Source organism: Armigeres subalbatus, chromosome 2 (genome assembly GCF_024139115.2).
Source record: "Armigeres subalbatus isolate Guangzhou_Male chromosome 2, GZ_Asu_2, whole genome shotgun sequence".
NCBI classification, from domain to species: domain Eukaryota; kingdom Metazoa; phylum Arthropoda; class Insecta; order Diptera; family Culicidae; genus Armigeres; species Armigeres subalbatus.
The window spans coordinates 463,659,291-463,685,510 of record NC_085140.1 but is presented as its reverse complement, the minus strand read 5'-3'; the positions used below and the strand labels follow the sequence as shown (position 1 = coordinate 463,685,510).

General features: G+C 35.5%; 1 protein-coding gene across 3 annotated transcripts in view; it reads left to right on the top strand.

Annotated features, from left to right (window-relative positions):
• Positions 1–25,553, top strand: part of LOC134213892 (muscle-specific protein 300 kDa) — a 154,947-nt gene extending 129,394 nt beyond the window's left edge. For 2 of the 3 annotated variants that reach the window (XM_062693353.1, XM_062693356.1), the window contains 7 exons: positions 1,081–1,386; positions 2,055–2,203; positions 2,731–3,541; positions 3,612–3,770; positions 3,829–4,041; positions 4,101–4,358; positions 5,444–5,584. In XM_062693353.1, coding sequence (XP_062549337.1) covers positions 1,081–1,386; positions 2,055–2,203; positions 2,731–3,541; positions 3,612–3,770; positions 3,829–4,041; positions 4,101–4,358; positions 5,444–5,569 — 2,022 coding nt within the window. In that variant the 3' untranslated portion in view covers positions 5,570–5,584. Of the gene's footprint in view, positions 1–1,080; positions 1,387–2,054; positions 2,204–2,730; positions 3,542–3,611; positions 3,771–3,828; positions 4,042–4,100; positions 4,359–5,443; positions 5,585–24,781; positions 24,889–25,430 lie in introns of those variants that run through there. The other variant, XM_062693354.1, reaches the window with a different exon arrangement.
• Positions 25,554–26,220: the final 667 nt, after the last annotated feature.

Genomic DNA, 26,220 nt, shown 5'->3' with positions numbered 1-26,220 from the left:
GTGTAGAATTATGCTGTCATCCAATCATTGTCTTGACCTAACACTGACATGCGCCTTTCTTAGTTGAAAATCTCTACTCTCTAGTCAAATTTAAAGGAAATATTAACAAAACAAAATTGCGAGGCAATAATTACAGCTGTTACTATTCATACTTGAACATGGTTCCGTAAATGGTAAAATGGTAGGTACATAAACCATTTTTGTCCATTTTGTGTTTTTAACACTATCGGCTTCTGTTTGCAAAGATCTAGTAAGGAAATAACAAAAAAGTGATTTTTGACAACTAAATCTGGAGATATGCACTTTATAACTTCTCTTATGTATTACAATAGCAATTTTGTTGCCAGGAAAAGTGGTACGTGTGCGGTTCCAGAGGTGAGCCAGCCAAGGGCTGATAGCCTCTTAGAAAAAGACAGCTTATTGAAAAGAAAATTTGACAACATGTACGCTTCCGCAACAGTTGTTAACCCTATTTTGAATTTCAAGACGGTTTACTGCCGTTTAGAATAATTTTATAAATGTTCATGTACCACTTTAACTAGCAACGGTTTTCGGTTTCTGTTGCATTTTGTTCCTATTAATAGTGGTGCATGTGCATTTTGTTCCAACAAACTTGAAATTTGTCAAGAAACCTCGCATATTTCTCATTACTACCTTTAAGTACATCAGTCATAACGTTGGTACAGTTGCAATTTTGTTTTATATTTTCGAAATTTTTGGAAAAATGCGTCTCCTGTAAAATTTGCTAAATGTTTGAACCACTTTCGCTGGCATCGGTTCATATGTCTCTTTTTATTTTTATAGGATATGACTCTTTGTGCAACATAAATTGTTCAAAGTTGCTACGGTCTCTTTAGGTATATCAACCCTACTTCTAGACGTACAAGAAAGGTAAAAACGTGTGGGAGAAAAAATACAGAGAAAGAAATCAGTGGCATAGTATATTTTTGCAAAAACAAGACATTCTTTCTTCCGCCTCTTTGGGGATAACACGAAACGATTTTCAGTACGATTTACCAGAATACCACACCCACTGTTGATTGGTTATCTAACGTATTTTTGAATCTGATTGAATTACAGACGAACCAACACGAACTGGATACATTTAACAAAATATCTAGTACTATTATTGGAAAAAGCGATAGTATTGATAGTGAACCCATCAGTGCTGAAAACCTTGAACTCAACAATAGATGGATTAACGAGGCAAGTATTCTAGAAAATTTACAAGAAAACTTGATTCAGCTTCGACAACAGTGGACTCAACTGGAGGACATTCTCCAAGAGCTAGAAACAAAATCTAGCAGTTTACTAGAGAAGGATAACAACCTCGATTCAATTGTACGATCGAAAGAAAATCTCCAAACGAAATTATCATCATTGCAGGTACGTACATACATATGTTTAAACGTTTATCGTAAAAATTTGTTCCGACGCAATAACAAAATTCTACTGCATTTCTTCATTTGCAAAAGCGATAGCAAAAAAAAATCCATAAAATCGGATTTGATTTGATAAGATTTTTGCGGGTGAGAAATTCCTTACATTTGTTATTTTCAACACAATAAATAAATTAACAAGAAGTCAGGCATCGATAGCTTTCAAATAAAATTATATAACAAGTTTCAGTATAAATGTAGTACCATCAATAAAAAGTAAAAAAATTAGCCATGTCCATCAGTTTGCCAAAACGTCCATTTATATGCAAATAAAATGACCATGATGTCACGATTGGCCAGACTTGAAGAAATAAAAACAACAACAGCTATGATGTCACTTCGCAACGTCTACTATACTTAGAGTTAAATATTCGATTCTTCAAAATCAACCGGCTTTTGCTATGTATATGAAAATGATCTTAAGCAGTAAATACGATGTTACCATATAGCAAACACAAATAAACTGCAGAGAGCAAGAGAGCGTAAAAATACGAATGACTTCATAAAACAGGCAAGGCAGCGCTGTTGCAGATTTGTTCTCTTGCTCACCGTGTGAATGCTATTTTCGTTCCTCAACTGTAACCTGACATCATACTAATATGCGCATTATTACAGAATTTATTGGATGACAAGACGGTGCTCAATCAGTTGAATAAAAAAGCAAATTCTCTGGCTAAAACTTTAATTGAAGCCTTACAGAAACAAAAACTGTCTCCGCATACTTTAGAAGAGAAGCTAATCCATTTGAATCAAATCGATTCTAGGTAAGTAGAATATGCGTATAGTGTCGTGGTTTGCTTTAAACATGTTGCGCCTTCAATTTGTACATATGTTCATCCGCTCATTTTTATATTCTCACTTAGTTCATGCCAAGCCGAGAGGCACTCGGCATTGATGTCCAGACATTCATTACTCAATCTCAGTTACATTCAAGCCATTCAGTATTGCAGTACTCCTTTTTTCGTTAGCTCCAAAACCTTATCATACAACGTAGAAGTGTATCAAAATAATTCCTGAGAGCCTACAAATTTTATTGTTGCATTTATAGTCACAACACAGGCGTCAGATAATTTAGAAACGTTAAAAATCAAGGTTAAATACTGCACAAGAAACGCATGACATCATCGTTTAAATTTAAAACTTGACTGACCATGAAATATTGCTCATCCTCATCCATAGCAAAAAATAATTCAGCAGTAGGTTTTAGGGCGCAATAAATTAACATTGAAAAATAATCGTTGTGCTATTTTTGAAAACTTTTCCTTTTTTATCTCTTTCTTCTCTCTTCCAGGCTGACGGAAAATTTAAAAGCAAAACATCGTAATATTAATGAGAAGGCTGATAAATTGCAAAACTTCTCGAATAAAGTATCTTCACTTACTTCTTGCGCAGAAGCATTATTAGAAAAACTCAAGGCTATCAATCCGTTTGATGAACGATTATATCAAACGGAGCAAAATCTTTTATCGTGCAAGTCTAAGGCTCAAGAGTATACAGAACAATCACACCACCTTAACCAAGAAATACGGGAAGAATATTTAACTTCACAAGAGTTCATTCCTGTTGATATAGATCAACAACAAAAATCTTTGGAGGCATTAGTGTTCAACATAACCGAAACCATGGAGGATTTCAACTGCAAATTCCAAAGAGCTAAAGAAATAAGGACTAACTATTTTGTTGTATACGATAAAATCAAAACATGGATTGAAAATGCTGAACTAGCCATTAGTAATCACAATATCGACCCAAGCGAATTGAAAACCAAACTAGTTGCACTGATTCATGAGAGTAGTGAAGTAAGAATTGCATACGAGCAACTGGTTTACAATGGCAGTGAAATAATAGAAAATTGCAGAGACCACAATGATCGAAAAGCAATGCAAGCTAATATGGATCAAATATCATACGAGCTTTCGAAAACAATCCAACTTATTGAGGAGAAAAATCACACTGTTGATCAAATACTAGGAAATTGGGCAAACTTCATGCGAGTATACCAATTAGTTATTGAATGGTCGCTGAAATTAAAAATATTGCTGGATCGGAAGCTGCAGTTGAATTCACTTCAAGATGCTCAATTAGCACGCCAAGACTATGCTGTAAGCTATTACAAATAATATTTCTCAGGTCTGTAAAATAGCCATGTTAAATGTTTTTTTCTGATTGCAGACCGCTGTTTCAAGTTTGACTGATGTATCGCAAAACTTAAGCGAAATGAACCACGAATTCGATAAAATTAACGAAGTGTGCTCGACGGGATACTTGAAAAACAAACTACACGAAGCCGAAACATTAAAAATCGATATAGAAACTGTGCTTTTCGAACGGGTAAAATAGATAACATTCATCCTCTTACAATATGATAACGTATTTTTTCATGAATTAGAATTTGTATTTACAAGAAACCACAGAGGAATGGTTGCAATTTGAACACAAAATCAAAAGCGTTAAAGAATGGATTGAAGACAGCTATAAAACATTGGGTTCAGCAGATCTCAAAAACAAACCATTACGTGATCAATTAAGAATACTAGAACAAATGCTTGCTGACGTATCGGCGCAGAAAATTAAAGTTAATATGTCACTAGAAAAGCTACAGGTGATTGTACCATACCATAATGTATTACAAATTTTTTAATTTTATTTTTCGATTCTTAGGTTCATTTTCATTCAGAGATTATATACACTGAAAATCTAAATATTGTGCATGATGGGCGTGTTGTTATTGAACAACTCGACAAACTTAATAGAGATGTTTTCCACAATACACAAAATTTAGACAAAGCATTGACACAAATCGAAGATTGCCAAAGCGAAATGCAAACAATACGTCAACGTATTGTGCAGGAGGAGCAGCAACTTCGAAATATTTTGTCACCACTTCATCAGTCTAGCGAAAGTGAGAAAAATGAACAGGTATGTAAATGTGTGCATAATCAGCTCATTACAACTAAGCATTTCAACACTATTCCTAACGAGTAGAAATATTTACAAGAGCCAATACTCTTGAAGATTTTCGTTTCTCTGAATATTACACACGCCGTGGCACTTTATATTGTTTACTGGTGGCTCTTCGATGATCTTTGTTCTAAAGATTCAATTAACATGAATAACTAAACTGGATTATTTGTTCAGTATCGTTGGATGACAGTTTGATTTTAAATATTTACAGCAAATTTTCATTGGGTGGCTTTAAAACCATGAAATGGCATATATGTTTAACATCACAGTTCTACTGTAACTTCATATAATCATTCGCTAGTCCGTATTTAACCATATCTACTTGTTAATTAGATCATTAATTTAAGTAATAATCACTTTGAATGATCACATAATATTATTTCGGCGTACAATTTGTTCAAACTTAATAAATGTCCAGAATAATCTTATACATTAGGCACGATTTGCAAATCAATGTCACAAAACAATCACAATTATTATTTTCATGTCAAATAAGGTATAGAGTATGTGTATTTAGTAATGGTTTTTTGCCTTCTCCGTATTTCTTCTTATTTTCTTACAATTCTATTATATATCCTACTAACGGTCCACCATACATTAACATCACAAAATAATATTTCTCTGCATATATGGTAAAAATGTGTACAAATCGTGGTCTCTATTCTGCTTTTGATTATTATGAACAATCCATAAACATTAACTGTATGCTTCAATTCGTCATTGGTACTTGGGACGTAACTGTTCAGGAATGTCGTGAACGTATTCAAGCTCTTCAATCACATCTAAATCAAATAAACTCCAAAATCAAACTGTGCTACAACGGGTGTACCACAAGAGTAGAATTGCCACAATATCCAGCCATAGTTTGTCAAAATTTTCATTTTACAACATAAAGTGACATGTGTTGTCACTACATTTGTTAAATATATATTTTTGAATTATTGAATACAAATATGTTTTTGAACATCAACGTTATATGCTTTATCTATTATAACTTATTTCCTTAAAATTTCGGCCAAAATTACGAATTCCATTATCAGGAACTACCCATAACCTGGACGCATGATGTCAATAAAACTATCCAGCAATATGATGCCCATGAAACAAAAGCGATACAGATGACAATGCAACAAGACGTTCACGGGATATCAGCCAAAAAATGGTAACAGGGAGAATATAATACCGGACAGAAAAGAAACGTGTGATACCAATACTTTGAACAACAAATCCGTTTGGGGCAGTTCAGATCTAACTTATGCTGAAGTAGTTGCAGGCCTAAGAAGACAAGGTCACACACAAACTCAACATAAAGAAAAAAGACAACGTTATTTAGGGAAACACCATCTCCTAACAATACTGGCAAAGAAAACAAAGTTCTCCGATTGAATCACATACGGTACTTGAAAAAGGTGAGCAGTTAAAAAAAGTAATACGAAGCGATTCATAGAAGGCAAAACCAATACGAAGAAAACTGAAAAACAAACAAAATTGCCTAATTCTCCAGCGATTCTGCGCATGACACAACAGCGAAAATCAATTTGAATTCAATTAATGAAACGCTAAACATTTTCTGACGATAGAAAATCATTGGAGAAACATTCAGCAATAGATCAAGCAGCTGATCTTGACACATCATTGGTGAAGTTTACTGAAACACGAACTCAGCAACATTATCATACGCAGATGTTTTGAAAGAAATTGCTTCTGGGAAAATGATTGCATTTTCGAATCCAAGTTATACCCCTTCGAAGATACTCACATGGCTGATTACAACCAAGGTTCAACAAACATTACACAGCGGACAACAACGGATCACTTTGAACAAACCTCCCGAAATGAGTGTACTTAGTGCAGCGTCGAAACGTAAACGGAACGGAAAACCAAAGAGATTTCAAACAAATTCATTCAATGGACAGAAAAGAAAAGTGAAGCTTCAATCATTGCAAGAAAGTCAAGACGGTTCTTCAACGAAACATACGAAAATGTGTAGTACTGATGAAGCTGCAAGTTCAAATATGGAATATCAGCTAGACCAAAGCTGGAAAATAATGAATTCCTCAACAAAATAAGTTCATTGGTGGAACAACGCATGGTAAAAATGAATGCAATTTAGAAGACAGTGTTGTCATGCAAATCAAAAGAAAAGAATCGAATATTGTTACTATTTCCATAAGTAGTTCCGAAGTGGATGAAACATAAAACACCAGTCAAGTGAGGACGAAAGCATTATTACAAAAGATATGCCCAAATCAACAATATCCGAGTGTATTGAAAACAAGGCTCCATCATTGAAAAGTCAAAAGAAAAAATGTTGAGACGATAAGGAAATCGAATTCGCAAAGTCTCTGCATTATTGAGCGACATACTATGGAATACGAACAGGCATTAAGGTCATCTGAATGTGAAAAGCTACATTCTCAAATCATTCGGTAATAGAAAATTCTTCAGATGGTTTTCACGATGTCCACCTACAAAGTAACAGAAAACTCTTCAGCATCTGAAACATGTGATACAATAGATTCATTAGAAGACTTCAGAAGCAGCTTGATCTTTGATGAATATGAATTCATGAAAACTTCAGGAATGGACAAATCGATATCTGTACTTGGAAAGCAACAACCTTACAATGACAATAGAGCGTAACCCATTCTGAGACAACAGAGGAAATCACCAAAGAGATATCTCTAAAATTAAATGGCAAAGAACAAAATCCACCACTCAAATACCAACACATGAAAAGACAATAACGACCATACAAAACAAACAATCCAAAATATAAACTGGCGTGATAGACGTCAGAAAATATCAATGATTACGCATGAAGAGTATCATTTAAAACCTGTTTCATACATGAAGCTAGAACTTCCAGTCATCACAGCTAAAGTTATTAAAACCGGTTCAGAAGAACAACTACACCACTGCAACTCTGAGCATGAAGGCATTGTTTCACAAGCGGAAGAAGTCTTTAGCATTGAACCATCCAACTTGGGTGAACAGCATGTTGCCACGGAGGTATCAGACGACACCACAATAGAAACTTTTCCTCAAACGAGTCCATTGCTGTTCTTGTAAGACAATCATCCGCACCTGAACATAATATTCCTTCTGAACCCTCATGGATTCCAGTCGAAACAAATGTAAGCATAGATTATGCAACGACACTACCAATGTGAGTTATAAAACAACTACAATATTGTACGATAACTCTTATCAACAGCGCGTGGTTGACGAACATTATACGCAACCAATAACATTTGGAAGCTTTAAGTGATGTGGACAAAATTTCGACTGACGCAAATATTCATGTTGAAAATCTTGATATTTTACCGGCAATGAATCCAGACCATGCACGGTGTCCGAAAAGACAAATGGAAAAGCTAACGCTATGAACATGCCACGAAGAATCATTAGACCGTAAAAGTTATCATTCCAATCAATTGGTTCAAGTATTGACTCGGAGAGCATTGATAACTGAAGATGTGATTAATGAAGCAATAATACTAAAGGACAAAACTGTTATAAGCGATCCATCAACTGAGAACATTAAAGAGTTAAACGAAACAGATATATTAGAAGAAAACACATAATATCAAATGACAATGTGGTACATCAGAGTTGATAAAACACCCTGAGAATTTAGAGGAACACAGTCTCTACAAACTGAGAACGGCGATGGAACATTCGTCAACAAAACGAATGAAGCTTCGAAAGAAAGCATGCTTGGTCTTGAAAATGTGTATGAATTACGATCCAGTGTCTCTATTCCGATAGCTGACGTTGATATGAAGATACCAGTCCCGACGTTGACACAGAGGAAATAGTTTTGATCAAAATAAGAGAGGAGTCAATAGTAGTCGATGACACAGAAGGTTCCATAGCGAAAATAATAACTATAAGAACGTTAATGATGATGTATCTAATGACAAGTCTCATGCGTCAGATTTGATTGAACTCACATATCCATTATCAAAAGGCTGATGATAATGGAAAGAATAACGCAAATGTGATAAATGAGTTAATTGCACATGATGAAACACAAGACTATCTGCAAAAGTTGAGAAGGCGGTAAAACAACATATATCTGAGGAACTTGTTCTGAAAAAGTCTACAGCCAGTTTAAGAAGATTCAAGTACCATGGATATGTGTTTTAGTTCACAAGAGGTTGTTAAAAACGTTGAAGCATCTCACGGCTTGTATATACCTGAACAAATCCAAGAGAACAAAGACATTTTGTTTCCAATATCTGAAGATAATAAGAAAATCCAATTTGATAATGTTAATGTACATGATCTAGCGATTCTCAGAATTTCCCATGTCGATGAAGAGAAGGTTTTGAACAAGATAAGAGAAGAATCGATAGTCATCGATAGTACTTATGGATCGAATGATCAGATAATAATTGACAATCAAGAATCTCAGGATAGAATAACTACGCTCGACTCAATGAACATCCAAATGTTCCTTTCCCCAGGCTGATAGTAATGACAGAGGCCATCTTAACATTTTAGCAGCAGAGGATCAGATTCTCGGAAGCGATGAAAATTACAAAGTATTGGAAAATTCAGAAAAGGATTTTGAAAAAATAGTTGGGCAAGATGATACTGTACAGATATCAAACAAATTGAAAAGCGTGGAACCTGTTCTGTTTCACAAAAGATTGTAACTATAAAACACAATGACTATGACACTTCGGCTCAGAATTATCTATAGCTTCAAAAGATATAACTGACCTCTCAGTTTCACATCTGATACTAAATTGCCTATTGATAATATCGATACATTGGCCTCCTTCAAAATTAAGCATAATCTTTATGGTGATGAAGAAAATGCTATAGTCAAAATTAAAGAAGAATCGATTATAATCGATGAGAAAACCTTCAAAGGAATAAAAATGATCATGAGCAAGATTAGATCAAACATGTAATAATGAAGTTCATATGTCTGATCCAATAGGGATCAGATTTCCATTAATGATAATACAACGTTGACAGCTGACTCTCAAGTATACGGAACAAAAGCTGATTCTTTTGAAAAGGCGAAAATATCCACAGCATTAGATATCTCACAAGAGGACTTGCAAAGATCAGTTCTGCTTCAACACGCAACAGCCAGTATGCTTGAAAATCAAGTAACGAAAAATATGTTCTGCTCCAGCAGCGTTTGTTAGGAAAGATGAGACATCTTACGACACCACACATCTGAAACAGTCAATGAGCATCTATCTGCTCAACCTTCTGACTTCAATATGAAATTATCTATTTATGATGGGGCAACATATGCATCAGTGGCCTCAACAAGATCCTTGCATTGACGAAGAGAAAATTTTGAACAAAAGTAGTGATGAATCGATGAAACATGATAAAACTTCTGTTTTGAATGAACATGATAATGACGGCGATACCCAAGCATCAGATGAAATAGTCCCTGCGTCTGACATAATTGATTTTCAACATGCTCATTGTTTAGAGTCAGTTGATGATGGAGAGCTGCCCAACGACGAAACAGCTGACTCTATTGCACATGATGCGGGGATACATCCCAAAAAAGATGAAATGATCTTACAGGAGGACTCAAAGAAACAATTGAGATCAATGAAATAGTTAGTATTCCTGAGAGACAAATTATGTGGAAATGTTTTCCATTTCATCTGAGCTTATTGGCAGTCACGGAACATCCGACGACCTCACTATATATGAAGCATTGCAAACGGAAAAACCCTTTCCACTCCATCTTCTAAAACCAATGTGAAATTTATCTTGATAAAGTTGGAGCACAGGCTCCAAAATTCTTCAACAAGATCCTTGTACTGATGAGAGAATGTTCTGTCCCAACAAGAGCTGAATCGATAACCATCGATGAGGCAGCTGCTTATAAATTAAGAGAAGATAATTTCCAGGATCTGACGACAAAGTTCATGGGTTTGATTCAATCAGCAACTATGAAACAACTAACGATTCCAATATACCTGAAGCATTGCAAGATAACGAAAACCTTTCCACTCCATCATTTAAAACGATATGAAATTTACTTTTGATAAAGTTGGAAAGATACTCCAATAAATCTTCAACAAGATGTTGTACTGATGGAGAGAATGTTCTATCTCAACAGAGTTGAATCAATTACATTCGATGAGGCAGCTCATGAGTCTGATCTAATTGTATCTCAACAAGTAGATGCTCAGATTGATAACAAGGAAAAGAGCTACTCTACGTCATTTATAGCTGACTCATTATACCCGAAGTTGAGGAAGACTCTTCAGAAAATGATGATGTGTTGAAAAAATAAATATCTCACAGGACGAACCAAACAGTGTAGTACAGAGTAATGTAACAGTAGATACTCAGAAAACGCAAATAAGTGGAAGTGTGTTTCATTACAACTAAGTTTATGCAGCGATGGAACATCCCAGATACCACTATATCTGAAGCATTAGAAGAGCGAAGACCTTTCCACTCCATCATCTGAAAATAATATGAAGTTTACTGTTGTATTGCAAACGGAAAAAACCTTTTACTCCATCTTCTGAAACCAATGTATTACTCTTGATAAAGTGGAGCACAGGCTCCAATAATTCTTCAACAAGATCCGTGTACTGATGAAGAGAATGTTCTGTCCCAACTAAGAGATGAATCGATAACCATCGATGAGGCAGCTCATGCTTATAAATTAAGAGAAGATAATTTCCAGGTATCTGACGACAAAGCTCAGGGTTTGATTCAATCAGCAACTATGAACAACTAAGATTCCAATATACCTGAAGCATTGCAAGATAACGAAAACCTTTCCACTCCATCATATAAAAAATGAAATTTACTTTTGATAAAGTTGGAAAGCATACTCCAATAAATATTCAACAAGATGCTTGTACTGATGGAGAGAATGTTCTGTCCCAACAAGAGTTGAATCAATTACATTCGATGAGACAGCTCATGAGTCTGATCTAATTGTATCTCAACAAGTAGATGCTCACGATTCCGATAACAAAGAAAAGAGCTACCCTACGACATTTACAGCTGACTCATTATACCCGAAGTTAAGGAAGACCTTCAAAAATGATGATGTGTTGAAAACAATAAATATCTCACAGGACGAACCAAACAGGTAGTACAGAGTGATGTAACAGTAGATATCGCAGAAAACGCAAATAACGTGGAAGTATTGTTCAACTGAGTTTATTGGCAGCGATGGAACATCCCACGATACCACTAAATCTAGCAAGAGAGCGAAGACCTTCCACTCCATCATCTGAAAAATATGAAGTTTACTCTTAAAGATGAAACAAATGCTCCAATAAATCTTGAACAAGATGTTTGTACTGACGAAGAGAATGTTCTGCAGCAAGAGAAGAATCAATAAAGAACGACGAGGCAGCTTATGCTTATGAACTAAAGGAAAAAGATAACCAGGATCTGACGACACAGAGCGTCTGAATCAATAAGGAACAAGAAACATCCACGATATCAATATATTTGAAGGATTGCCAGAAAACAAACCCTGTCCACTTCATCATCTGAAACTGATACGAGAAATACTCTTGATAAAGATGGAACGAATTCTCCAATAATTCTGCAACATGATTCGTACTGATGAAGAAAAGGTTCTGACGCAATTAAGAGATGATTCGATAACAATCGATGAGGCAACGCATGCTTAGATTTAAACGTCGAAAATCACGCGCTCGTTGGCAAAAAGTTCATGAGTCTGATCAACTGATCCTCAACAAGTCGATGTTAATGATTCAGATAGTACTGAGAAGAGCAACCCAACGACATAATAAAGCTGACTCTATTCTGATCGATGCTGAAGAGTCTCCAAAATGCAGATGTTGAAAACAATAAATATTCCACATAGAATCAAACAACGTAGTACAGCATAATGTAACAGACGATGTCTCAGAAAACGCAAATAACGTGGAAGTGTGTTTCGTTATATCTCAGTTATTGGCAGCGATAAAACATCACATGACTCCACTATATCTGAAACATTGCAAGAGAATAAAGACCTTTTCCTCCATCATCTGAAAATGATATGAAGATTGTTGATAAAGATGTAAAAAATACCCAACAAGATCCTTGTACGATGAAGAGAATATTCTGTCCAACAAAGAAAAGAATCGATGAAAATCGATGAGGCAGCTCATGCTTATGAACAAAACGAAGATGATTCTGGTATCTGACAAAGTTCATGCTACTGATTGAAGCAAGATGAAACATCCCACCATCCAAATATATTCAAGCATTGGAAGACAAATAACCCTGTCCACTCCATCATCTGAAACTGATACGAAAATAACTCTTGATAAAATGGAACAAATTCTCCAATAATTCTTCAACTAGAATCTTGTACTGAGGAGAATGTTCTGTCCAACTAAGAGAAGAATGAAACAATCGATGAGGCAGCTCGCTTATGAACAAACAACGATGATTTCCTGGTATCTGAACAATGTATGCTTCTGATTCAAAAAGCAATGATGGAACATCCCACGATTCTAATATCTGACGGATTGCATGAAAACAAAACCCCGTCCGCTCATCATCTGAAACAGTCGATGACAACGCATGCTTAATTTGAAGGTAGATGATTACCAGCTATCTGACGAAATAGATCACAAGTCTGATCTAATTGCACCTAAGTTGATGCTCATGATTCAGAATATTAAACAGCAATCCAACGACATTCGCTGCTCTATTCCACTCGATGCTTCAAGAGTCTATCCGGAAAATTCAGACGTTGGTGAATAAATATCTCACAGGATGAATCAAACAACGTGGTTCAGCACGATGTAACAGTCGATGTCTCAGAAAATGCAAATAACGTGGAAGTGTGTTTCGTTATATCTGAGTTTATTGACAACGATAAAACATCTCATGGCTCCACTATATCTGAAACATTGCAAGAGAATAAAGATCTTTCCACTCCATCATCTGAAAATGATATGAAGTATACTCTTGTTAAAGATGAACCAAATGCCCAACAAATCTTCAACAAGATCTTTGTATAAGAAGAAAATGTTCTGTCCCAACTAAAGAAGAATCGATAATCTGATGAGGCAGCTCATGCCTATGTACAAAACGAGGTATCTGGTGACAAAATCTTGCGTCTGACTCAATAAAACTAACGATCCGAATATATCTGAGGCATTGCAAGAAAACAAAGCCCTGTCTGCTCCATCATCTGAAACGGATATAAAATTACTCTCGACAAAGTTGGAACAAATGATCCAATAAATCTTCAACAAGATTCATGTACTGATGAAGAAAATGTTCTGACCCAATGGAGAAGAATCGAAAACAATCGATGAGGCAGCGCATGCTTATGAAATAATGTCGATGTTCACCGTTATCGACGAAAAGTTCATGCGTCTGATCTAATTGATCCTACAAAAGTTGATGCTCATGATTCAGATAATACTAAGAAAAGCAACCCAACGACATTAACAGTTGACTTATTTCACTCGATGCTGCAAGAGCTCTCGTGAAAATGCAGAAGTGTTGAAAAAATAAGTACCCACAGGAGAAATCAAACAAAGAAGCTCAGCAAGATGTAACATTCGATGTCTCTGAAAACATGAAGATCGTTGAACCTTGTTTCGTTATATCGAGCTTATTGGAAGCAACGAAACTTCTGACTCTACTATATCTGAAGCATTGCAAGATAATAAAGACCTTTCCACTCAATCATTGAAAATGATATGGAAACTCTTGATAAACTTGAAACAAATTCTCCAATAATTCTAGAACAAGATTTGTACTGATGAAGAGAGTGTTCTGTCCAAAATAAGAGATGAATCGAAAAATATCGATGAGGCATTGTCGCTTGCGAATTAATGGAAGATGATTACCAGAATCTGATGTTCATGCGTCTGATTCAACTGATCCTCAACAGTAAGTCTCCCGATTCAGTTAACACTGAGAAGAGCTACCAAGACATTAACAGCTGGCTCTATTATACCGACGCTGAAAAGGATTCTTCAGAAAATGACGATGTGTTGAAAACAATAAATATTTCACAGGATGAATCAACAACGTAGTTCAGCACGATGAAACAGTCGATGTTTTAGAAAACGCAATAACGTGAAAGTGTGTTTCGTTATATCTGAGTTTATTAGCAGCGATGAAACATCCCATCACCCCACTGTATCTGAAGAATTGCAAGAGAGTAAAGACCTTTTCACTCCATCATTTGAAAATGATATGAAGTATATTCTTGATAAAGATGGAAAAATGCTCCAACAAATCTTCAACAAGATCCTAGTACTGATGAAGAAAATGTTGTATCCCAACTAAAAGAAGAACCGATAATTGAATCGGACTCAATAGAAAACAATGAAACATCCCACGATCCCAATATATCTGAGGCATTAAGAAAACAAAACCCTGTCCACTGCATCATCTGAAACTGATATAAAAATTACTCTTGATAAAGTTGGAACAAATGATCCAATAACTATTAACAAGATTCTTTTACTGGTGAAGAAAATGTTCTGACCCAATTAAAAGAAGCAATGCAAAATAACAAAGACCTTTCCACTCCATCATCTGACAATGATTTGGAGTATATTCTTGATAAAGATGGAACAAATGCTCCAATAAATCTTCAACAAGATCCTTGTACTGATGAAGAGAATGTTCTGTCCCAACTCAGAGAAGAATCGATAACAATCGATGAGGCAGCTCATGATTATGAACTAAAGGAAAGTGATTACCAGGTAGCTGACGACACAGGTCATGCGTCTGACTAATAAGGAACTATGAAACATTCCACGATCCAATATATCTGAGGCATTGCAAGACAACAAAACCCTGTCCACTGCATCATCTGAAACTGATATGAAAATTACTCTTGATAAAGTTGGAACAAATGATCCAATAACTATTCAACAAGATTCTTTTACTGTGAAGACAATGTTCTGACCCAATTAAAAGAAGCAATGCAAAAGAACAAAGACTTTCCACTCCATCATCTGACAATGATTTGGAGTATATTCTTGATAAAGATGGAACAAATGCTCAATAAATCTTCAACAAGATCCTTGTATGATGAAGAGAATGTTCTGTCCCAACTAAGAGAAGAATCGATAACAATCGATGAGGCAGCTCATGATTATGAACTAAAGGAAAGTGATTACCAGGTAGCTGCCGACACAGGTCATGTCTCTCAATAAGGAACATGAAACATTCCACGATCCCAATATATGAGGCATTGCAAGAAACAAAACCCTGTCCACTGCATCATCTGAAACTGATATGAAAATTACTCTTGATACAGTTGGAACAAATGATCCAATAACTATTCAACAAGATTCTTTTACTGGTGAAGACAATGTTCTGACCAATTAAAAGAAGCAATGCAAAAGAACAAAGACCTTTGCACTCCATCATCTGAAAATGATTTGGAGTATATTCTTGATAAAGATAGAACAAATGCTCCAACAAATCTTCAACAAGATCCTTGTACTGATGAAGAGAGTGTTCTGTCCAACTAAGAGAAGAATCGATAACAATCGATGAGGCAGCTCCTGATTATGAACTAAAGGAAAGTGATTACCAGGTATCTGAACACAGGTCGTATCTGACTCAATAAGGAACTAAGAACATTTCACGATCCCAATATATCTGAGGCATTGCAAGAAAACAAAACCCTGTCCACTCTATCATCTAAAACTGATATGAAAATTACTCTTGATAAAGTTGGAACAAATGATCCAATAATTATTCAACAAGATTCTTGTACTGATGAAGAGAATGTTCTGACCAATTAAGAAAAGAATCGATAGCAATCGATGACGCGGCTCATGCTTATGAAATAATGGAAGATATTCACCCGTTATCTGACGAAAAGTTCAGGTCGATCTAATTGAACCTCAACAAGTTGATGCTCATGATACAGATAATAATGAGAATAGAACCCAACGACTTTGACAGTTGACTCTATTCTACTCGATGCTGCAAGATCTCCTGAAAATACAGATGTGTTGAAAACAATATTTCACAGGATGAATCAAACAACGTAGTGCAGCATGATGTAACAGTCAATGTCTTAGAAAACGCAAATAACGTGAAAGTGTTTCGTTATATCTGAGTTTATTGGCAGCGATGAAACATCCCACGACCCCACTGTATCTGAAGAATTGCAAGAGAGTAAGACCTTTTCACTCCATCATTTGAAAATGATATAAAGTATATTCTTGATAAAGATGGAACAAATGCTCAATAAATCTTCAACAAGATCCTTGTACTGATGAACAGAATGATCTGGCCAACTACGAGAAGAATCGATAAAATCGATGAGGCAGCTCGGTTGTGAACTAAAGGAAAATGATTACAAGGTATCTGAAACACAGGTCATGCGTCTGACTCAATAGAACTAGAAACATCCATGATCCCAATATATCTGAGGCATTGCAAGAAAACAAAACCCTGTCCACTCCATCATCTGAAACTGATATGAAAATGACTTTTGATAAAGTTGGAAGAAATGATCCAACAATTCTTCAACAAGATTCTTTTGTTGATGAAGAGAATGTTCTGACCAATTAAGAGAAGAATCGATAACACGATGAGGCAGCGCATGCTAATGAAATAATGATAGATGCTCACCCGTTATCTAACGAAAAGTTCATGCGTCTGATCTAATTGACCCTCAACAAGTTGTTGCTCATGATTCAGATAATACTGAGAAGGGCAACCCAACGACATTAACAGTGACTCTATTCTACTGATGCTACAAGAGTCTCTAGAAAATGCAGGTGTTGAAAATATAGATAACCGCAGGAGGAATCAAGCAAAGTAATTCAGCATGATGTAACAGTCGATGTCTCTGAAAACACAAGTGAATTTCTGTTCATCAGTTCATTAGCAATGATGGAGCATCGCACGATCTTAAAATACCTGAAGCTTTGAAAGAGATTAAAGACCTCTCCGATTCATCATCTGAAAATTATTCGAAATTTGCTGTTGATGAGGTTGAAACATATGTTCCTAGATTCTTCAACAAGACCCTTGCACTGATGAGGAGAATGTTCTCTAATTGAGAGAAGAATCGATACTAATCGATGACACAGTTCGATTATTGATTTAGAGGGTGAGGATATCATCTATCTCTTGATTCAGTTGATACTAAAAGAGCTACCCAACGACATTAAAGCTGATTCAATTGTACACGATGCTCCAAAAGAATCTGTTCTTCAAATACCTGACGACAAAATTCATGTATGTAATTCTCACATGTTCAATATCTCGAGCCAGTTTGTAGTGAAAAGAGTAAATAGGGATCACGACAGTAGAATCTACCGTATACAAGATTACATCAGATCCTTCGAAGATGATGAAATGTCTATAAAACTAGATTTTCTACGCGCGATTCAAAGAAATCAGAAACAGGTATAGATACACTTTATCAGCATAGATGGAACGCTCTACGAAGTTTTTGAGACGATGATTTCACAATATTGAAACCGACGTTAGTGTGAAATTACCAATCGATAGCCAAACCATTTGATCCAATAAGTTCTCAACACGCTCCATCTACTGATGAAGGGAAATATTGAGCCATATTGAAGCTCATGAATCAGATTCAATCGATCTTCAGCAAGACTATTATCTCATACCTGAAAATGATCAAAAAGCCTCCTGACAACCATTGCCACAAGAAAATCTTCGAAAAATGATGAAAATTTAGATAAAAAGATTATTCAAGAAGAGGGCTCAGAAAAGCATATTCTGCAAGGATACAGTTTGTGATGGATCCTCTGATGAGGAGAACGCTTTGATCAAGATAAGAGAAGAATCGACCAAAGACATTGGGGTTTCATCTATACACCAGATATCGATAATCAATTATCGGAAGAAAATTCAATTGATCTTCAAGATGAGAGGACCGAGTCTCATGAAAAGAATGAAAAATTAAATGATGATGTTGTAAGTGTTCCAACAAATTCCAAAAGTGTGGAGAGTGATGCGCAAGACATTGTGAAAAGTCCGAAATTGATAATTTTGAGACTTTCGCTCCAATCATGATGAAAGAAGAATCGATAACTATCGATGAAGTACCCACACAGGGAGTGATGATCAATCTCATGATATTCATGCAACTACTTCAAAGATCCTGACATGCTCGCCTGATAGCAATGATAACATTCATAAATAAAAATATCCGGCTAAACACGATGTGACACCAGATTATTTGGAAAATTCTGAAAGATGGAGTTGAACGTTCACAAAATTCACAGGTGAGTTTGGCAGACAATTTCATTGAAAGCTCAAAACGCGGATCCATCTATTCTACAGAAGAAATTATGTATAATAAATGCCACGACTTCGAGTGAGAACGATGATCTTCCAGTTTCTGTATCGGGACCTCACACGGAGATACTTATTGATGATTCATTACCGGTCGAATCTAACTTGGTTCAATTGATGAGCAGGGCATTTTGATAAAAGATGAATCGGTAGTTGATGATGGAAGAGTAACTACGCCACGAAGGATGTTGATTTAAAGAAAGATAATGATCAAGCTTGTGATGTTGAAATTGACGCATTGAAACGATTGATCTTCAACATGAAAGGTGTTTCGAACCTGTTAGCAACGAAAGAAGCGGCGAATCAGATATGCTGACTGACACACAACCAAGAAATTATCGAGAAAAAGTGAAAAAGATAAATCCTATCGACGGTCCAAGTTCATGAAATATCTGAAAATAGCGCCCCAGCGAGAAATGCAGTGTTTTCAGAAATTTTATACGATGTGGATGAACGATTGCAAAATCTTTATTTGAACACAAAATGCCGAAGCATACTGGTTATACAAAAAGCTGAAGTGGACCTCAACGTTTTAAATCTGTGACTGCGGCTGTTAACAAACTTATGTTATGAAGGAGTTACAATAAATAAAACCCAACACACGCAGTAAAATTGGTTGAAAAAATAATTCAATAGAAAAAGAATACACTGTTTCAGAAGATAAAGCAATTTATAAAAGGAATTTATGTTGTTGAAAGATCCTACAAGCGCGGTTGAAAAACGTGATAGATAAACCACGGAAATTGTGGTGTCAGAGGTGAATGCTGGACTAAATATATATCGATGAGTCTCTATACAACAGGCACAAACATTTGCAAAACATTGCTTCGGATAGTGTTTGCACAGATACTCAAGAATCGCTCTATATATTGAACATGACAACATGATGTGAAACTGCTAAAACATAATGAAATGAATCTGGCGCATCTGTAATACTGCAAGAATCCGGAAAAGTGAATCGAATTTGAAGTATTGTCGACAGATTCAGAATCGTATGTTCGCTATAAATGCTATTTTTATGAAGAAAAATTACGCCATGATTATTGGAAATATGATGCAGAAACATTGTACAACGTGCTAAAAACTGTCAATACAAATATTCTAGGAAAAGAAATCAATATAAACTCGTTAGATTCAAGAAACAAAAATCACAGAAAGAGGATTTAATTCTAGCAGAGGATGCAGGGTAAAGCGAAGATGATTCTTGTATCCAACAGCCAACTACAACAAATCTTCAGTCAAATAATCACTCATTCATTGAACACAGTATTGCCACATTGTTGAAGACGATAATCTTAACTCTAAAGCAGCAAAACATCCCAAAAAAGAGACAGATACATAGCAATTTAAACAGAATACTAAATATGATACGTGGAAGACTGTTCCGTTATATTCTGAAGTCCTTTCTGCCAATTTGGCACGGCAAAATGAAACAATAGAGCAAGAACTAATCACCGGTTATGTGCCTGGTAAAAATGTTTAACTGTTACTGAATTTGATCCAACAAAGAATACAATTCAGAGGAACATTCACAATCACTTCCTCAGTTGTAATTCCAAATTATCATATCAACGGAAAACAATTAACAAATCTATCAGATTTAAAGCAACAAGTAAAGAAGAATTGGCATCTGGTGATAGGAATATCAGATCTTGTGCATTTGAAAACGAAAGTCAAATTTCACAAGTTTATTCTGACGAAGAACAAGATAAAAAAGAAAAGAAAAAGCATTTAAATTGACATCCCCAATGAGTTAGTAAACCAGAAAAATATACTGACATGGCTACTACCATGATAACAAAGCTCTACTGTTCATTGTGGAAATGATCCTTCCGATGTTATTAATGCACCAGAGGTTCTCAGCATGGATCTACAGGCTAGTGATACTGCAGCAAATACATCACTAGGAACTCAACAGAAGGATGATTCCTGGGGAGATGAACATATGTATGATATACGACATTGAATATGACAAATCTACACAAGCCTCAAACAATTATGAAGATTCTGAGCTAGGAAATCCCATGCCGGCAACTAGAGCAAAAGTTGACCAAACACAGTTTGCAGCCATCCAAAATACTAATACAACCCTTGTCGCAAAACCGAGCCACGATTTCGGATCCTTCATTATCCCACCAAATTCAATAAACCCTGAATCGCTAGGTACATCAAGCAACGTAAATCCCAGTAATCCTAAGAAAATGTGGAAGACAACACCACAAGTAAACAGGGAAGAGATTTGATGTTAGTCTTCTATGTATTGTTATCATCTAATCAACATATTAAATGTTTTAAACATAAACATCAGATTTAATAATTAGAATTAAATGCTCCATAAAGACATGCATGAACAAATCGAAATTTATCAGTCAACCATTCATACTTCTTGTTTAACAATGCATGTTGTAATCGTTCATAACCAAACAAAAATCACAAATCATTGAAATATTGACTCACTACATACTTTGGCTTACGATGCAAATAATACGAAAACTAACCCTGAGCTTCTAACTGAGTATATCACTGACACATTTATTATCACATAGGGAAGCGGCATGTATTCATGTTTGGTTGTCCAATACGGCATCTCCCATCAAACAGATGGTTTATCATTCAGTAGAATTTTTATATCAACCACAATTTATATGAGAGCAAACCATTGGCACTAAAATGTTCCTTTCATCGGTTTTGGAGCCCATAAGAAGAATTGTCGCAGATCAGAAAATGATGTTGCACCTACCATCAAACCGCTCACTGCATTGTTACATGTTTTGTGGAAACATGTTCTTCGTTATTTTCAAGTTTTGTTTCCATATTACCTATCAACAAATGATTCCAATTGGATTTTTGCATCGCAAAACAAATTCATTACTTTTAATTAGTTTATGAACGCTTAGAGGAAATGGAATCAAAAAAATAACACACAAAGTATAGCAAAACAATTTAAAAATTATGAAATGATTCATAACGTGGGGTTTGAAATTCAATTTGCATCAAACCTAATGCTTTTTCCGGGTAATTACAAGAAAAAGCTTCATTATCACATGTCATTAGACATTTAATTCCACCACCATTTGTAATTTTACAGATAGGTACTATTTTAACCTTAACTGTAAAGCCGTCTTCAGTAAACTTGACTCGACACCTTACAGTTAAGATCAAAATACGTATACCCAACCAGCGAGTGTTAGATTTTCTAACAATTCTTTATAAGAGCCTACCAAAACCTGTATAAGAACTGGGCATATGAAATTTTTAGATTCTTATACAAAATGTAAGCTCACAAACAAATATTGTAAGAGAGTTGCAAAATTGTAAGGTCCCATATAATTTTCTACATTTTTTTTAAATTCTTTATTAAAATTTTTCACATACATGTATATGAAACAAAGTGGCATTTGTACTAACGCGATCAATCAAAGATAGACAGCCTAATTTTTGCTAATTTATATCTCTTTTCTCTAATTTTAAAATCAAACCCAATATTTCCTATGTAATGGTTTTTTTTTGTACATTTGGTATGGGCAACTTATCACTGTATATATCACAAAGTTCACATTATCATTCGAAAACGGACAGAACGATATGTGCTAATCTTTGTTTGTGAACTTAATTAATAGAAAAATGATTACTGTAAAAAATTAAATATCATTCTGAAAAATCGATTTGTTTTCTAGATAATTTGTGTACGCAACAAATTGTATCAGAAAATTGATTAATTATTGGCGCGACAAAGTTCGCCGAGTAGGTTCTTACGCAGAAAGAAAATCGTAAAACACCATTTGAGTGTACCTGTAAAGATTCAAAACGTGGTGGAATTAAATGGAATAAGTACCAAACTGTCTAATGACAGGTGATGACATTCCACCAAAAAGCTTAAGGCTCATGTAAAGTTGGGCGATGAGAAGAGCTTTGAATGATTTATCACCGGCGGTGTGTCGTCTTCTTTTCGTCCTTCAAAAATTGAGATCGTGGTGCAAAACCGAGAAATACCACAAACACTCATTAGAAAATACGGATTTATGTAGTGGTTGGATGCCAATCTTTGTTCCCTCTTAAATAATTTTTCTGCTCTATTACGAAGATAACAAAAGTCTAATCTCGTGATTTAAATAATTTTCAAATGAACGTCAATCTGGAACCTAAGATGGTTTTTCACACAAACTTGCATGTGTCACAATGGGAATGGTGTAATGCGAATAGAACACTAATACCACACTCTACTCATATTTCCAAAAGCCCTAATTTGATGTAACAATTTTCATAGAATTCAGAAATTTAACGATTATTCAGCAAAAGATCTACTCTTACTCTTCGGTGATGGTTGACTCAACTCATGATCTTGAAAATTACTGGAAAAACACGAGGTTTCCAAGATGGCGATTTGTGGATTTGTTGTTCAATACCTAATAACTGGAAATGCTATAGAACACTAAGAAAGCAAAGTTGTTGAAAAGTAGAATCATTGAATATGAATGTCATATTGATAAAGAAAACTATTTAGAGCTTTTCAGTAGAATGTCTTCACTTGTCATAAGACTAAGTCGAGTCGAACATGAGGCACTGAAGACGGCCGAGGTTGAAATATGTTATGTAAAGTTACAATCAAGTGGTGGACTTAATTGGAATACTAACTCCTTTTTTGAATATTATCAGTTTCAGCCCAATGTTGGCAAATTGCTAAATTTGCTAACATATTCCTGTTTTTTCTCTTTAACTGAGAGGCATCGTCATAGGCAGGGAGAAGCAAAGAAGAATGCAATACAAAGGCTCAGGAAACGCTGTTGATAAATGACAATTGATCCTATATTTAAGGGATGAATTGCAAGCATTTTAAAAAAATGATCCTATGTGGATCGGCTAACCCATAAGTGCAGGGTCGGCGAGGGAGTTTACGTCCTTTTTCAATATAGTAATGTTAAACATTAATTTCGCTGGTCTCTATTATAGCTTACGTACTAAATGTCCAGGTGTAATCTATGATATTTTATTAGCCTGCTGCTGTCTCCATATGTGTTCATTTGGTACAACCCGTGATTCACGTGACTGCGCCATTCATCGTTTTTCTGCCTCCCAGGGCTATTTTATATGATAAATTAAGGACAGTATTTTCTGATATAGGCATTACTGTAGAGCAACCGGATGAAATCCGTATGAGGCGTACAGCTATACTTTAGTTTAGTTGGCTAAATTTCATAATAAGGCAGGCAAGGCAAACATCGTTGTCACGTGTCATGAATGTTCCAAGGTGTATAAACTGGTCGAAAACCTCAAATACCGTCCGATTCCACTTATGGACCAACACTGTCACTCTGCTAATCACCAAACACTGAATTTTGAGGAGCTGAAGACTATATTCATTCAGCCTCCCATTTTAATGGCACGAAGACCTTTTCAACTGTTGTGCTAATTTTATTCCTATACGCTCTTTTAATCGGAACTCCATTCAAAGTTTGACGTTATAATTATCTTGGAAATGAAAATTGAACACTTAAAAGGCAAGCAAAACAAATCAGTGTCTGGCTTTCTCCCACTATCAGAGCAGCTGTTGATAATTTCGAATACTGTGAAGTAATCTGAGTGTTTAAATGCTTATTTAACACTTTTAAAATGTTTACGGTCGGGAATCTGCTAATCCGCACCAAGCGGCTTTTTGACTGTTTTTGATGTTTGTTCGAAAAAGAACACAAAACAATACTCATATTTATGTTTGCGCTTATTTAATAAAGAATATCCTGATTACTAGGTCGAGAAATGTATGATACGGATTGTTAATATAGAACCACTACGCGTTATTTGAAAATGAGTGATTTCGCATTGGAGCTCGGTGCGATGGCAGAATCGACCATATGACAGTTCATGAGTCATATACATGGTTATATGATCCGTAATGAAATTATTAATATTTTATTTTGATTGTGATTTTTATGCACATGTTAAAATGGTGAAATTTCTAATTAATTTGTTTCTCTATTGATTTTTTTTCTTCGCCATCACATTTATCATGCAATGTAGACAAACAGGTTTTTCCAAGAATTAAATCTAAATAATTCTGTTTCTTTTTCATTACTGCTTAGACACTTTCCGAAAGCGTGGAAAATATTTTGAGTCGCTGCTCAACGAGGAAGAAAAAATGAACAATCTACCATATGATGACGTGAATAGTCTAATAAAGGGACTACAGGTTAGTATATATAATCATATTATAGCTTTATGATCTATGTCCAGTAACCGATAAATAGTGTATCACGATCACATTTTCGACAAGGCCCTCCAAAATTTTCTGAGTTCACGCTTAGCGCCCTCAGATCCTACCACGAATAGTTTAGTTTTCGGGAGCTATCCCTACGCAGGCCATCTGCGAGTTGTGGTGCTTGCTTAGGTGTGGTGGGATTTAACAGTGGGCTCTGTTAAACTTCTATAAAAGCTGCATGTATCCGCAAGCAAGCTCTGCAAAAGCGACCTTTGCCGCTCAAACAGCTAAACCCAAGTCCTGGTGTTATGTGGAACGCTAAACAGACCTGGCACGACGGCCCTACGACGAGATATCAGGTTTGCGCAGGCCAAATAAGCCGCCTTTAAAAACAACCAATACGAACAACATAGAAGATAATACGACTCGATACCTTAGTCTGAAAATAAATTTAAAAAAAAGTGTTTCGAGCTAATATCAATTATTTTGAATACTACAAAACGAAGTAAATATCAATACAATCTTCTTTTCAGGTACTTATTGAAAACTTGGCTGTCTACAAACAACAAAACCACATGATATCTATGTCCCTTCCACAAAACGCTGATGTAAGGGTTAGAGAGTCCATTAGCCTGATTGATAGTAGAATCGATTTATTCGTCAACGAGCTAATGACGGATTAGAAAAGACAGAGTAACTATTTGTATGCCATCATAGCTTTAATAGAGAATCCCTATTCTAACACTCATTCTATTACCATTAAATTATAGTATACGCTTTAGTAACGATTCAAAATAATTTTTTCGTCACCACGAGTTGATATTGTTTGCTAACATCAACTAATGTAAAAAAATATGCTGTTTTAAAATAGCAAACACTCATTTTGTAAAACCAGGTATTTTGATACGGAATTGCAAAACGTTAGTTATAACATTGATTTGTGAGAAAATCATTAAACTCTTTCAGTGGAATGTATTCACCTGTCATAAGACGAGACGTATCTGTAAAGATTACAACGTGGTGGAATTAAATGGAACAGTACTAAACTCCTCTTATGACAGGGGACTCATATGTGTGCAATAATGGAAAATCTATGTGAGACATAACTTCTATAATCACATTTTTCACGTTAACCGAATTGTGAAGTAGAGGGATATTTTGAAATCAATCCCATAAGAAAAATTACTTTGCTGTAACTTGGCTGTCAAACATTTCCCGCTTTTCGAATTCCTCTTTCCATGTTGCATAAGGGCGCACAAATGCAGGAGACTTTACATTACTTTACGATGGTTTACATACATTCCTGCTCCAATCAGCTGCTGA